The sequence below is a fragment of the Sciurus vulgaris genome (assembly GCF_902686455.1).
Source record: "Sciurus vulgaris genome assembly, chromosome: 10".
Taxonomy (NCBI): domain Eukaryota; kingdom Metazoa; phylum Chordata; class Mammalia; order Rodentia; family Sciuridae; genus Sciurus; species Sciurus vulgaris.
In genome coordinates, this window is record NC_136470.1 from 114642419 (window position 1) to 114655847 (window position 13429).

General features: G+C 53.1%; 1 protein-coding gene across 1 annotated transcript; it reads right to left on the reverse strand.

Annotated features, from left to right (window-relative positions):
• Positions 1-77: 77 nt before the first annotated feature.
• LAMB2 (laminin subunit beta 2) lies at positions 78-12960 on the reverse strand. Its single transcript, XM_079155429.1, has 33 exons — positions 12808-12960; positions 12638-12723; positions 12335-12507; positions 12114-12249; positions 11959-12032; positions 11390-11578; positions 11237-11300; positions 10801-11003; positions 10597-10717; positions 10090-10278; positions 9716-9895; positions 9483-9595; positions 9146-9225; positions 8937-9069; positions 8601-8759; positions 8396-8523; positions 5355-5487; positions 4968-5160; positions 4753-4896; positions 4296-4527; positions 4049-4212; positions 3743-3967; positions 3437-3654; positions 3231-3327; positions 2770-3142; positions 2493-2677; positions 2178-2419; positions 1753-2101; positions 1254-1461; positions 1035-1176; positions 659-835; positions 408-567; positions 78-328 (listed from the first exon to the last, which is right to left on the reverse strand). Exons 1-33 carry the CDS (start codon positions 12936-12938, stop codon positions 192-194), a joined length of 5538 nt encoding a protein of 1845 aa, XP_079011555.1. The 5' UTR covers positions 12939-12960; the 3' UTR covers positions 78-191.
• Positions 12961-13429: the final 469 nt, after the last annotated feature.

The following is a 13429-nucleotide window of genomic DNA, read 5'->3' on the forward strand; positions in this document are numbered from 1 at the left end:
CCCTGCGGGAGCCCAGCTGGTGGCAGTATGGAGATTCCGCGCAAACCCTGCCCATCCCAAAACAGCCCAGACATCAATGTAGGGGTTCACACTGGTTTATTGAGAGCCCTGCCAGGCTGAGAGCTCTTTAATGTACAGGCAGATAGGCATGCGGAGCGGGGCTGGGGATTGGAATAGGCCCTAGACAGGGGTCACTGGCATGTGTTGTAGATCTGGACCTGCAGATTGATGGCTTGAAGCACGCTGCGCATCCTGGCCTCTAGCCCGTCCAGCTGGGCAGCCTTACCCTCCAGTGCACGTTCGTTCTCTTCATAGGTGCCCTCCAGTTCTAGGAGGGACATGTATCAACTTAGGGGTCCTTTTCCCACAGTCCTACCTCTTTGGTTCCTCCCCACCACAGTCCTCACCCTGTAGCCGCTGCAGCTTGTCTTGAGCAGCCTGCAACAGGCCCCGAGCCTCATCCCGCAGTTGTTCTGCCCTGGCCTGTGCAGCTAGCACACCCTGGGACTTGCGTTCAGCCAGGGCCTTCACAGTTTGGTATTGATCACCCACTGGGCCCTGCAGCAGCTGAGATACAGAGGTGCCTCATTGGCATGATAGCCCAGTGGAGGCTCAGCCATCACAGCTACCTCCTCCAGCAGGCTCTGTCTCAGCCCACCTGCTCAGCCTCCCAGGCTCGGCTCTGGGCACTGCCTGCTGTTTCTTCAGCTGTAGAAGCTGCCAGACTATTTCCTGCCCGTTTCAGTTTCAGATCCTCCAGGAGAACATCCAGTTGCTGAGCTCGCTCACCTGCAGAGCTCAGTGCCTGCTCTGCACCTGCCATTCTCTCCTGTACCTGCCATGAGTAGGCCCAGGGTTAAACAGATCTATGGGGGTCTGGGGAGATAGCTCAGTTGGTAGAGTGCTTGCCTTGTAAGCACAAGGCCCTGAGTTCGATCCCCAGCACCAAAAAAAAAAAAAAAAAAAAAAAAAAAAACCAGATCTATGGTACATGCCCATAATCTTGCCCCAATGATGTCCTAGGGAGACTACACCTGGTGCAATGTCTGCTCTGTATCCTGTGTGTCAACCACTGCTCCCTGGATGGCACCCTGGGCAGCACCCTGTGCCCGCTGGGCCTCTTCCAGTGCTGCCTGTACTGTTTCTGCCTTCTGTTTCTCACCATCAGCCCGGCTCCTTGGGAAAAGGGGGAATCAGGGCTTGCAGGTATGAGAATCCCGTATCAGGGATAGGGCTCAGGGTCGGGATCAGACCTTGCCCGCTGTGCATCCTGCAGTAGCTGCTCAGCTCGGTGCACATCCCCCACAGTACGTGCCAGGATTGTGTCCACATCTGCCAGGCTTCGAACCCGTTCTGCAATTGCACCTGCCAGGTGCTGGATCTGGTCTGGTGAAGCTGGGATGGAGAGCTCCAATACCTGTGTAGCCACCATCTCAATGCTGTCAGGATCAGCGCCCTCCTCTACCAGGACACAGACAAGAGTTTAAGGACAGATTCTCCAGCATGAGTATGGAGACATACTCTTGGTGTGGACTCTGGATCACACATGAAATAGGAGTTTGTAAATAGGTATAAAGATGTGACCACAGGGATGGGGACTATACAAAGGGCACAGACCCAGGGACATGGACCAAAGGTTCACACATGGGCAGTGACTTAGGGACCAGACCTGGGGTCAGACGAACAAAACCAGTACAAGCCCTGAGACCCAAGTATAAATCTAGGAAGAGCATAGACACAAGGGAGGCTCACGGCTAAGGAAGTCCTTCACACTCTGGATAAGTTCTCGAAGCTCCTGGTTGGCTTGCTCCACCTGTCCCCTGGAAGCATTAGCTTTGTCCAGGGCTGCCTGGGCTCGCTGCTGTGCCTCGCCTGCCTGCCGTCGAGTCTCAGTCACTCGGCTGAGGATGCCACCACCTTCTACCAGTGCCCGCTGTAGCTCTGCCTCTGTGTGCCGGGCCCGGCCCAGTGCTAGGTCTGCTGTGGCTGCTGCCCCACTGCAGCCAAGGCCCCCACAGCGGAGTTGCCCATCTTCATCTCGACAGCCGGCTCCTCCACAAGGGCTGGTAGCACAAGGTACATCCCCTGGGGCCCCACACACCTGCCAGACACAGAAGAATTCAGGACTCCGTGAGAATATCCATACCTACCTGTCTCACCCCAGACTTGCACCTCACCAGTTCATTTATGCCTGTCAAGCTCAGGGTACGAGCATGGTCAGAGAGTTTGCCCAATGCTCGCTGGTTGGCTAGGTGTTTTTGGTTGAAGTCTTCCCTCTGGCCATCCATTAGCACTTCTGTCTGATGCCGGGTATCTGCTGAGTTTCTCACAGGGCTATGCACCAGCAGGGCTGAGGTGTTAGCACGACGTTCTGCCTCTACAGACTGGCTATGGGCATGGCGGATGCTATCATAGGCACCTATGTTGGGCAGAGGCAGGCAGTCAGCTGAAGATCAACCCTGGTCCACTTGCCTAGTTGACCAGCTACTTACCCAGGAAGTTTGAATGCTTGAGCAAGTCCAGATGCTGGTTAAGCTGCCGTAGTGTAAGATTAAGTGCAAGTCCATCTCGTTCTAGACCACTGAGTGCATTGTTGGCATTAAAGTTCTCATCCTGCACATCTGTCAACTTGGCCTCCAACTGAGTCAGGTGCTCAGTGGCCTCTCCAATTTCATGCCTGCATCAATGAGTGCCTGTTTAGAGAGGCTTCAGCCCTCGTACACTGAGCCTCTACCCCATCCCACCATGTATCCTCTGGTCCATTCGCACCGAAGCTCCTCTGTGGCCTCCACAAGCTGTGTGGTGGAGGCAGCTGAGGTGTTGTGGGCACCCACAATGGCCTGTACCATGCCCAGCTTCTCCTGCATGTGCCAAAAGCTGCTTTCAAAGGCACCCAGCACACCCGTCTGCTGAAGTTCCTGTGCCCACTGCTCCAGGCGCCGTGTACGGGCAGCCAAGTCCTGCACCACACGGTCCCAATCCCCAAAGCATGCATGGCAGGGGTGGCAGAAAGGAAAGACACCCGAAAAGCCACGGGCACACTGATCACAGCGCACTCCAGACATGCCTGGGCGGCAGCTACAGTGACCTGTGGAGCGGTGACACTGAGGTGTGTCTATTCCACGAGGGTCACAATCACAGGCTGCAAGAAAAGGCAGACCACAGAGTTAGGGCCCCTATGGGGCATCCTAGGAAGTCCTCCATCCACCCTGGCTCCCCAACTGCCTCACCACGACACTGCAACCCAGGATCTCCCCAGTGGAGCTCTTGGCACTCTGAACAAGTCCGCCCACCGAAGCCAGCATGACATTGGCACTGCCCTGTGAACTAGGGTGGAAACAGAGCAGGAGTCAGAGCCTCCACTAGGGGCTGAGCCCTTGACATGAGGCAGACTGCTGGGCCCATCTACCCAGGGATCTGCAGGAGAGTTCCATACCTGATTGCAGGTGGGGCCTCTGGCCTGGCTTAGATGGCAGGCACAAGGCTGGCAGCCATGGCTACTGGTGAGGTTCCAGAAGTTGGGGGCACAGTGGTCACAGCTAAGGCCTTGGACATTGGGGAGGCATGGACACTGCCCACTGCTTGGATCACAGTGGCATTGGTCAGTGGATGGGCAATGCTGGGGATCTGTGCCCACCATATTGCAGGTACAGCCTGTGCCAGCCAAGATGAGCACAATAGTCAAGGGGAGCTCAAACCATGGAACCCCACCCCCACCATTCCTTCCCATATCCACACTCACGGTGACAGCTCTGCCGGGCAGCCTGACCATGGAAGCCAGGCTTGCAGTGGGCACAGTGTGGTCCCTCCGTGTAGTGTAAACAGCGAAGACATTGCCCCGTGTGGGGGTCACAGGCATCAGGATCCATAGGGTCAATGTTCCCACTGCACTCACATGGCTGGCACCTGCCACCTGGCCTTGATGGGTCCCCAAAGTGCCCAGGGGCACAAGCTTCACACCGTGGCCCTGCTCACAGTCAAGGAGAAACCATGAGTGCTCAGCCCAGCCATTTCACCCTGATCCCATACCGGCCACCTACCCACTTACCTGTGTAGCCTGACTGGCAGTGGCACACAATCTGCTGAGAGTAGCCATCCCGGTGGCAAGAAGTAGCAAAGTGCCTTTGGCTTCCAGGGCCTTCAGGGCAGGGACAGGGCCGGCACTGGCCCCCATATGGCAGCCGTGGATCCCCATGGAAGCCAGCAATGCACCTGTAGGCATGTAAAAGAAGATATGGGTGATCCCCAGGCAGCCTACCTACCCACCAACCTACTCATATCTCCTCTAGGCTCACCTTTCACAGTGCTCACCCCCTGTGTGATCACGGCAGCCCAGGCAAGTGCCTGTGTGGGTGTTGCATTCATCAGCATGCCCATTGCAGACACATGGCCGGCAGCTAGGAAATCCCCACTGGCCACGTCGGCAGCGGTCACAACGAAGCCCAAAGGCACCAGTGCGGCAGGGACATTGCCCACTAATTCCTTCACATAGGCTGCTGAGTGCCCCTTCAGGGCTGCACTGGCAGGCTGTGGGCAGTGTAAAGTCTGAGCTGAGGGAAAGAGCCTAAGGGGAGTCTGTGTGGAGTCAGGGTGGGAAGGTCAGGGAATGGAAGAGAACTGCAAGTGAACCAGGGCTAAGAGATAGTATGGGGTCCAAGGCAGAGTTACAGGAAGGAAGCAGAGACAGATGAAGGAGGGAGAACAGTAGTGGAAAGGAGAGAGAACAGAAGGGAACAAGGGGGAGGCAAATACCTTGACAGCCTGTGGGGCCAAAGCCATAGTAGCCAGTGGCACAGAGGTCACAACGGCGTCCAACCACTCCAGGTTTGCATTGACACTGGCCACCATGAGGGTTGCACTCAGAACTCAGTGAACCTTGAGGGTCACACTGACAGGCTATGGAATGGGGGTGCAAATCAGGTTGGGCCTCCACTTCTGCCCAACCAACCCACATCATGGGTACTCACGCAGGGCACCATTGTAGATCAGGGTGGACAGGCTGATGAGAAGAGGGGCACAGGCCTCAGAAGGAGGGATCTTGCCAGGCACCAGACCTTCTTCATGGCATCGGTAGTGTTCAAAGGTGGCACGGCGCTCCAGGGCAGCAGCATCACCCCCACTGAACATTTCTAGCACCAGGACATGGGGCAGCAACACCAGCTGAAGAGATGAGCAAAGAAGAGAGTAAGTCTTATGAGGGACCTCATTGGAACTTCCAGAGCACTGCTATGGGTTTGCCATCCCTGGCACCACCATGAACCTGCCTCTTCTGTCACAGACCTCTCTTTTCTACTACCACCACAAGCCTCATCCCATAGACCCTGCCATCTTGTTTGGTATGGGCAATAGTTCACCGAGTCAATGAGTAGGTCTGGTCCAGAGTAGGAGGTTTCAGGCTGGGTACTTCCACCTGTTTGCAACAGCTTCAGATGCAATTTGTAAGAGACGCCAGGCTCAAGGCAAATAGCTCTAGGAAGCATCATGTACCTAGAGGGAAGCAGGTATAAGATAGTGGTCATCCTTGGTCCCTGTACCCATCATGCTGGGCTTCTCACACCCCACTTGCAGCAACCAGCACTTGGCCAAGGCAGAGACTATGGGTGGGTTAGGATGGTCTGGGCCTGGGCTGAGCCAGGCTAGTCCAGGCCAACAGACAGCTGCTGAGCACCTCACAGAGATCTGTACAAAGGATTCTCGTAAACAGGGCTCTCTGGAATCATACACCTGGGCAAACAAAGCTCATTGGAAACACTCATACATCCTGGCAAATCCACAGCATTTCCCTCGCACTTCAGGTTATCTCTGACCCTGACTTACAACCTACAATCTCTGCTCATTTTCACTAAGAGTACATCGCTTTCTCTCTCAGTGTCTCAGGTCCTTCCCATCACCCTACTAACCCATACTTTGGTTATTTGATCTCACCAAAATCCTCCTTTAATCCCTTGAGTCTTCTCCTAGTTTCCACCTCACTTTGTTTTGTTTTGTTTTGTTTGGTACTGGGGATTAAACCCAATGAGCCATATCCCCAGCCCTTCTTTATATCTTATACAGAGACCAGGTCTTGCTGAGTTGCTTAGGGCCTTGTTAAGTTTCTGAGGCTGGCTTTGAACTCAGATTCTCCTGCCTCAGCCTCTCAAGCCTCTGTGATTACAGGCATGTACACCTGGCTTTCCACCTCACTTTTGCTCTCTTCAAAAATAAATTCCTAAATAGAGACCACTATAGTCAATGTCTCTTCTCTCTAGCCCTCCACCTAAGCAGACTTCTGTCCCATCCTGTGCCAAGGTCATCAATGACTCCATGTAACTAAACCCAGCAGCTACTTCTGTTCTTATCTGACCCAGCATTCAGCAGCATGTCATGAACTCACTGTGCCTTCCTCCACAGACATGTTTTTCTCTTACCTTCTTGGTCCCCACCTACACTCCTGGTTTCCCCCGGCCCTCTAGTTTCTTCTTCTTTACTAGCCTCTAACACTAGAGTACCCCGAAGCTTGGTTCTAGTCCTCTGTTCCTTTCTCTGGTCATTTCATCTAGACCCACCCCTTTATTAGTAATAAATCCCAAATTTTTATCTCCAACTTGGCTCCTCCTAGTAATTACAGGCACAGACATCCAGTCACACACTTCCATGGCTGAGCATCTCAGAATTGCTCCTCCCTATGTCTCCATCTCAGTAAAGAGCCCTACCCCCATCCAGATGCCCAGGCCAAAAACCCAAGTCACCTTTCCACTTTCTCTCACTTCCCTACACATTTAAGACATCAGCGCTACTACTACATCCTCTAGAGCCTTCCCTTTTCTCACTATCCCTATTATACCTTTGACCCATTGGCTGTCACTTATCCAACTCAGTAGTCTTTAGCATATCTTCCAGCTTTTTACCTTGACCCCTTTAAGTCTGTTCTCCACTCAATAACTAGGAGGACTTTTGAGGTTTTGTTTTGCTTTGTTTTGTTTTTCCTGTAGTATTGGAGACTGAACCTAGGGCACTCTACAACTGAGTCACATCCCAGTCATTTTTATTCTGAGACATGGTCTCACTAAGTTGCCCAGGCTGGTCTGGAATTCACAATACTCCTGCCTCAGTCTCCCAAGTCATTGGGATTACAGGTATGCACCACTGCACCCAAATAGGTGAATCTTTGTTAAACACAAGCCACAGTTGGGAAATGTTTATAAAGGGTGCAACCACGTTCATTATACTATTCTCTCTACTTCTGTGTATGTACAAATATTTACATGATAAAAAATGTAAAAAGAGCAGCACATGGTGGCATACGCCTATAATCTTAGCAACTTGAGAGGCTGAGGCAGGAGGATTGTGAGTTCAAGACTAGTCCAAGTGACTTAACAAGTCTCCATCTCAAATAAAAACAAATAGAAAGGACTGGGGAGGTAGCTCAGTGGTAAAGCGCCCTAAATTCAATCCCCAAAATTAAAAAAAAAAAAAAGTACAAGAAGAGGGATGTGGCTCTATGGTACAATGCTTGCCTAGAATGCATGAGACTATGAGTTCAATTCCCAGCACTGCAAAGGAAAAAAATTGCTAAGTTTTGGGGCTAGACATGAAGTTCAGTGACAGAGCACATGCTTGACATGCACGAGGGTTCAATTCCAAGCACCAATAAAAAGGTAAAATGATGAAAAAGATACATGAAGTTAATATTGCCCAAAATATAATAAAACATTAACCAGGGCTGGGGTTGTAGCTCAGTGGTAGAGCGCTTGCCTAGCACATGTGAGGCACTGGGTTCAATCCTCAGCACTACATATAAATAAATAAACAAATAAAATAAAGATATTGTGTTCATCTACAAAAAAAAAAAAATTTAACCAGACTAGTGTTCAGAGTGCTCTGATGCCACTGCCCCACAACCAACATGACCACCATGGACCCTTCCTATAGTAAGACTGAATAATTTCTCATTAATTCTTGCCTTGTCCTCTGAACCCCAGACCTCAGAGAGCAGTCCTTCTTTTATCTACTTTTTTTTTTTTTTTGTACTAGGGATTAAACCTATGGGGGCTTAACTTTACCCTGAGCTACATCCCCAGCCCTTTTTTGTTTCATTTTTTTGAGACAGGGTCTCACTAAATAGTTCAAAGCCTTGTTAAGTTGTTGAGGCTGGCATTGAACTTGTGATCCTTCTGTCTCAGCCTCCCAGGCTGCTGGGATTACAGGCATGTGCCACTGCGCCTGGCTATTTTGTCTTCACTCTTCCTGTGACCACAGCCATGTCCAATAGAGCCTTGCAAACAGCAGTCAGGAGGAGGCATTTGAAGGAAGAAACAGGTGAATGAGCAGTAGGATCTTCCAGGTGTCCTTCAAAGATCTTAGGGCTGGCCCTACAAACCCCCACCATTATGAATGCTACCATCAGTACCCTCACCTGGTGTTTGGTTGCAAAGTCCCTTGGATACGGTCATCCTTGGGCAACACATGCCCACACAGGCTGTGGGCAGACACAGGCTCTGGACGTTGCACAGTCAGTTCTATCTCTGCCCATTGCTCAGGAACCTGGGGAAAGGGAATGATGGAGGAGATGCTCCCATACCCAGAGGTTCAGCTCCAGGTCAGTTGTCACAGGGTCTGACCTGGGGCTCCAAACGCAGCAGCAGGTCATAGTCCATGGCCCTTGGCAAAGAAGTCACCAGGAACTCCAGCACCTGACCCTCCCGCAGTTGCACGAAGCCTGGGCCAGTCCAAGATGGAGTCTCCCCGGTGGTTGCCACGCGTTCCACCACATCCAACACCTGAGAGGTAATGCAGCCAGACATGGAGGCTCAGGTGAGGCACTGCCTTTTCTGCCATATCTAGCCCCAACCCTACTTTTCCTGCCAAGGTCTCACCCAAGGTTGCATAGCACCCCTACCCTCCACAAGGCATCATCCTCTTTAGCCATTCCACCCATAGCCTATGGACTCACCCACCTGCCCTCGGGCATCCTCAGCCTCCCAAGTTAGGTGATCCAGGAAGGGCCGGAAGTAACCAGGTTGAACTTGCTCACAGCGACGCCCAACCATATGTTGGCGGCAGCGGCACTGGCCCGTGGCCTCATCACACCTGAGGGGTGCTATGGTTACTCAAGAATACCCTCTTTTTCCCCTGCCCCCTCCCGGGCCCCCTTTACAGCACTCACTGAGGATCCAAGGCACCACCCACATCGCAGTCACAGGGGCGGCAGCCAAGCTGGTCGTGGCTCAGGCCCCAGTGGCCAGGCTGGGAGAAAAGGGTTTCTGGGGGCCAGAAATAGACCTCGCCCGCCACCCAGTGGGGAATCCAACCATACCCCTCAGCCTTTACCACCCCTTGGTGAACACAAGGCCTTCAGTCTACTGGGACACATCCCTGCCCTCCCAGGCTTCTCATCCAGGACTGAACCTTTAGCTTTAAGTACTCATCCACTGGGACATGGACACCCCAGAACCTCAGTCTTGTACCCAGGACCCCAGAACCACAGCTCCCTTCAGTCATACCAGGCAGTGATCACACCCACGTCCAGTCACCAGACGCTTACAGAAACAGGTTCCACTACTAGAGTCACAAGGGGTGCCCCCAGGCACCGTGCCCCGTGTATTACACTGACAACCTGCAGGCAAAGAAGTATATCAGCACCTTGGGGAACTGAAGCAGTACTCAGGTTCAACTGAGTAGGAGTAAGAGGCTGGGGTTAAAGGTCAGCATGGGCATTAGGGCAGGAGGCACTTACGCTGGCAGCCTAGAGGGTCACTGGCACTTAGCCCAAAGAAGCCATTACGGCATTGCTGGCATCGAGTGCCCACCACATATTCTTTGCAGCGACACTGGCCTGAGACCAGCCCTAGTGCAGGATCATCATGAGAATCACAGCGACCACCATCTTGGGAACCCAGAGGATCACAATCACAAGCTGAGAACAAAAAGAGGTACAAAGTCATCCTAATCCAGTATCAGTCCTCTTCTAAGTCCCCACCCTGGGTCCCTGGTCTGGTTCTACCCTAAGTCCTCCCCACTGCAATTCCCCATAACCTGGACAACAATCTGGCTTCCCAGTTTCTGCCCCAGGCTTAGCTTTCTCTTGCTCATGTCCAATTTCAGCCTTACCACGGCACACAGCTGGGTCCCGCAGATCCTTGGTTGGGTCACGATAGAAGAAGGGTCGGCAGAGCTCACAGTGGTTCCCAGCTGTGTTGTGCTGACACCTATCACACACACCTCCACTCACATTGCCAGATGCTAGGTATACAGCCATGTCAAAGTGGCAGCTGTGAGTGTGCCCATGACACTCACACTCTGTGGGGAGGGAAAGGCCACTTGAGGGACCAGCTCCTGAGAGTAAGGGACAGAGGAGCGAACCCTAATGCCACCTTAGATCCCTGCCACAGGCAAGAATTTGAGGGTTGTGACCTAAGGACTGCAAGTTCTCATCATCCTGGACCCCTAGCCTGAGCAGATGATGTGGGAGGTTTGAGAAGGTCATCAGGGATATTAAACCTGGATCCCCTTAGATATAACGTGGGTGTTAAGGACTAGACCAACCAGTTCTTGGATCCACCTAGAGCACAGCCAGGCTGCAGAGTTCTGGAGCTATGGAGCCAGGGTCTCACTTACTCTTACAGGCATGACTGTGGCCATCCTCAGCTGGATGCCAGGGCAGGTCATGATAGAAATCCTGACACTGTTCACAGTTGAGGCCACGGGTATTGTGTTTGCAGATACAGGCCCCATGTACCTATGGGCAGATAGGTTGTCAAAACTGTCTGGTCATGCCTGCCTCTTTCCCTAACCATATCCCAGCTATCTGAAGCTCCTTACCATGCCCTCAGCATGGGCTGGTGCCCCTGGGGCTGGTGCACACTGTGAGGCATGTCCATAGCAGAAGCAGTTGCCACGCACAACCAACTCATATAGGGCATAATAGTACTTCTCTCGGATCTCCCGCCTTGGATCGAGCAGGTTGTCTCCCAGAGTGTGAAGCCGAGTGAAGTTCACTCGTAGATTGGTGATCTTCAATAGATCTGAGTCAGGGAAAGGGTTGGGGTCAACTAGCCAGACTGGACCTTGCTGCCCTGTATTTACCCCAGGGGCTGCAGCTGCCAAGGTCACCTTGGGAGACCTCCGGTCAACTGCTTCCTGAGCTAAACTGGGCTTGGCACCTGCCCTAGAAAGCACCCAAAATAGTTACTGAGTCCTCAGATAATCCTTAGCAAGTTACTGGAACTGTGCCAGGCTCAAAGGTTGAGGCACTCACTCTGGATCCGTGAGCTGTAGGGGTCTGGGATAGGGATGGCAGGGTCCAACACACGATAGATGACCTGGAGAGGCAGGGAGTTCATAGAGATACAGGACCTTGCTGAGGCCCATTGTGCCCTCTTTCCACCCCAATCCAGATCTTAAACCTTACCTCGCCTTCAGTGGATGGCTCAATTTCTGAGTAGCGGGACTCACAGACTATATCATCCCAGTGCCGTGGAGGGGCTAGTGGGACTCCTGGAAAGTCAGCCCCACAGTCATAGGAGAAATATCGGTACACATGCCAGGTGCGGCCAAAGTCTGCTGAGCGCTCCACAAGCATGGCAGCAGGGCGAAATGTCTAGGTAGGGGGCATGGCTGATCAGCAGACACCAGACCCAAGCCCAACCCAAGCTATGGAGAGCCCTCCTCAGCCTGGGATTGTCCTCACAGACAGGTGGGGATGACCATGGAAGACAGGCAATAACTAAGGGGGTAGCCATATCTAATGGGGAGGCCCCAGGGATCATGGGGCCCAGGAAAACAGCACCTGTCCCAGCCTTCGATGAGGGCAGCAGAACAGCATGTGCAAAGGCCTGGAAGTGCAGACATGTACGGTGTGGGGAAATAAAGGCGGAGCCTCCCATGCAGTCAGTGCATAACACATGAGCTCAGAACTAGATTGAGGATCAGGGGCTCTGTCCAGGGGTAATGGAGAGTCAAGCAGAGTGATTTGGGCACCTTGAAGGTCATAATGAGGTGCGTGAAATGAAACTCAGCCTCCAGGTCCAGCTGGATGGTGACCATGGGAATACCTGGGGCAGGAGTTGGAGGTCAAGGACTTGAGGCAACTGGTGGGCATCCTTGCTCACTCCATACCCCACCCATAGCCTCACCATTCTCTGATTGCCACCAGGCTGCCCGGCGCTGTGGTGCAAAGCTGGTGACTACATTCTGGATGCGATGGCTATGTGGGTTGTCTCGAGCAGAGTAGGGTCGCCGGGAATCACATAAGAAACATTTCTTCTCATCCTGGTTTGAGTGAGGGTTAGGATCAGTTCCTCAGCCAGTATGAGCCCCACCCTAACCCAGCCTCCCACCCAGATCCCAGCAGCACCTGCAGGTGACTGACAATGCAGTAGGGTTGGGGACCATGCAGGCCACAGGTGGATGAGGCAGTCAGTCTGTCAGCACGGCCCACCAACAGGTCACCTGTGGCTGGGTAGCAGCTTCCTCTTGAACAGCCAGGCACATCTAGAGCTAGGGCCTGCGCCAGTGTGGCTGCCAGCACTGAAGACAGTGGGTCAGCCAGTTCTGCTGTACTTCTATTCTGTAGCCCCATCCCATGTGCCCAAGAGACAGCCATCCCAGGACCCACCATCACATCCCACAACCCTTAGCCCTCACCCAGCCCCCTCACCACTTAGTAGCAGACCCAGTCGAAGTTCCCAGGGCACAGCCTGTCCCTGCCGGCCCCTCCCTTTGTCCCCTGAGGCCCACTCCATCCTGAGGAGGAGGAAAACAAGGGAGAGGGAAGATGAAGGATCCTGTGCCCTAGCCCCACTTCTCCCTTCAGGATTCCATGCTGACCCTGCCTGTGTGGGTCTTTGGCGCTTTTCCCTCTGGGCCCTCTGTTGGTCCCAGTGTCTGTCCAGCGATCCCTCAGCTCCGAATCTGGCGACTTTGAGCAAAGTTGGGAAGCACGGCAGGAAGGAAAGCATGGTGTGGATCCCAGGCAGGCAAACAGCACGGGACAGAAACCCAGATCCCCAGCCACTCCACCCCCACCCACTCCCCAAGGAACCAGACTTTGACCAGATTCCAAAAATCTTAACTGTGCCCGTAAGGCCAAATCTATGCAAGGGCCAAGGGAAGATTGGGGATTTGGTGCTTTAGGCCACCTCAGGAAGAGTGTGCATGATGTTGAGGCATGACAGAAGCAAATGAAAGGTTTCTGATCTGAAATAAAGGGTCAAGCAGCCTGTAGCCGTTGTCACTGGCATCAACATGGAAATCACTGTCACCTCAGTTGTTTGATCCCAGGGTTCCAGTATCAGTGGTGAGGCAGAAGGGTGCAAAAGAGGCACCAAATTCCCCTATTCGGGGTTGTGGGGAGCTTTAGGACAGCCCCAACGGAACAGGACAGAGGCTGGGGAAGACATGGGGAAAGCCACAGCCTGCCTAAAACACAGGACCGGGTAGCTCTGCTGCA

Coding starts and splice junctions, on each gene's coding strand:
- LAMB2 (XM_079155429.1), bottom strand. CDS start 12,938: ATGCTTTCCTTCCTGCCGTGCTTCCCAACTTTGCTCAAAGTCGCCAGA. Junction 9,070..9,145: donor GGTGGTGCCTTGGATCCTCA/GTGAGTGCTGTA, acceptor AGCACCCCTCAG/GTGTGATGAGGCCACGGGCC. Junction 4,897..4,967: donor GATCTACAATGGTGCCCTGC/GTGAGTACCCAT, acceptor CCCATTCCATAG/CCTGTCAGTGTGACCCTCAA.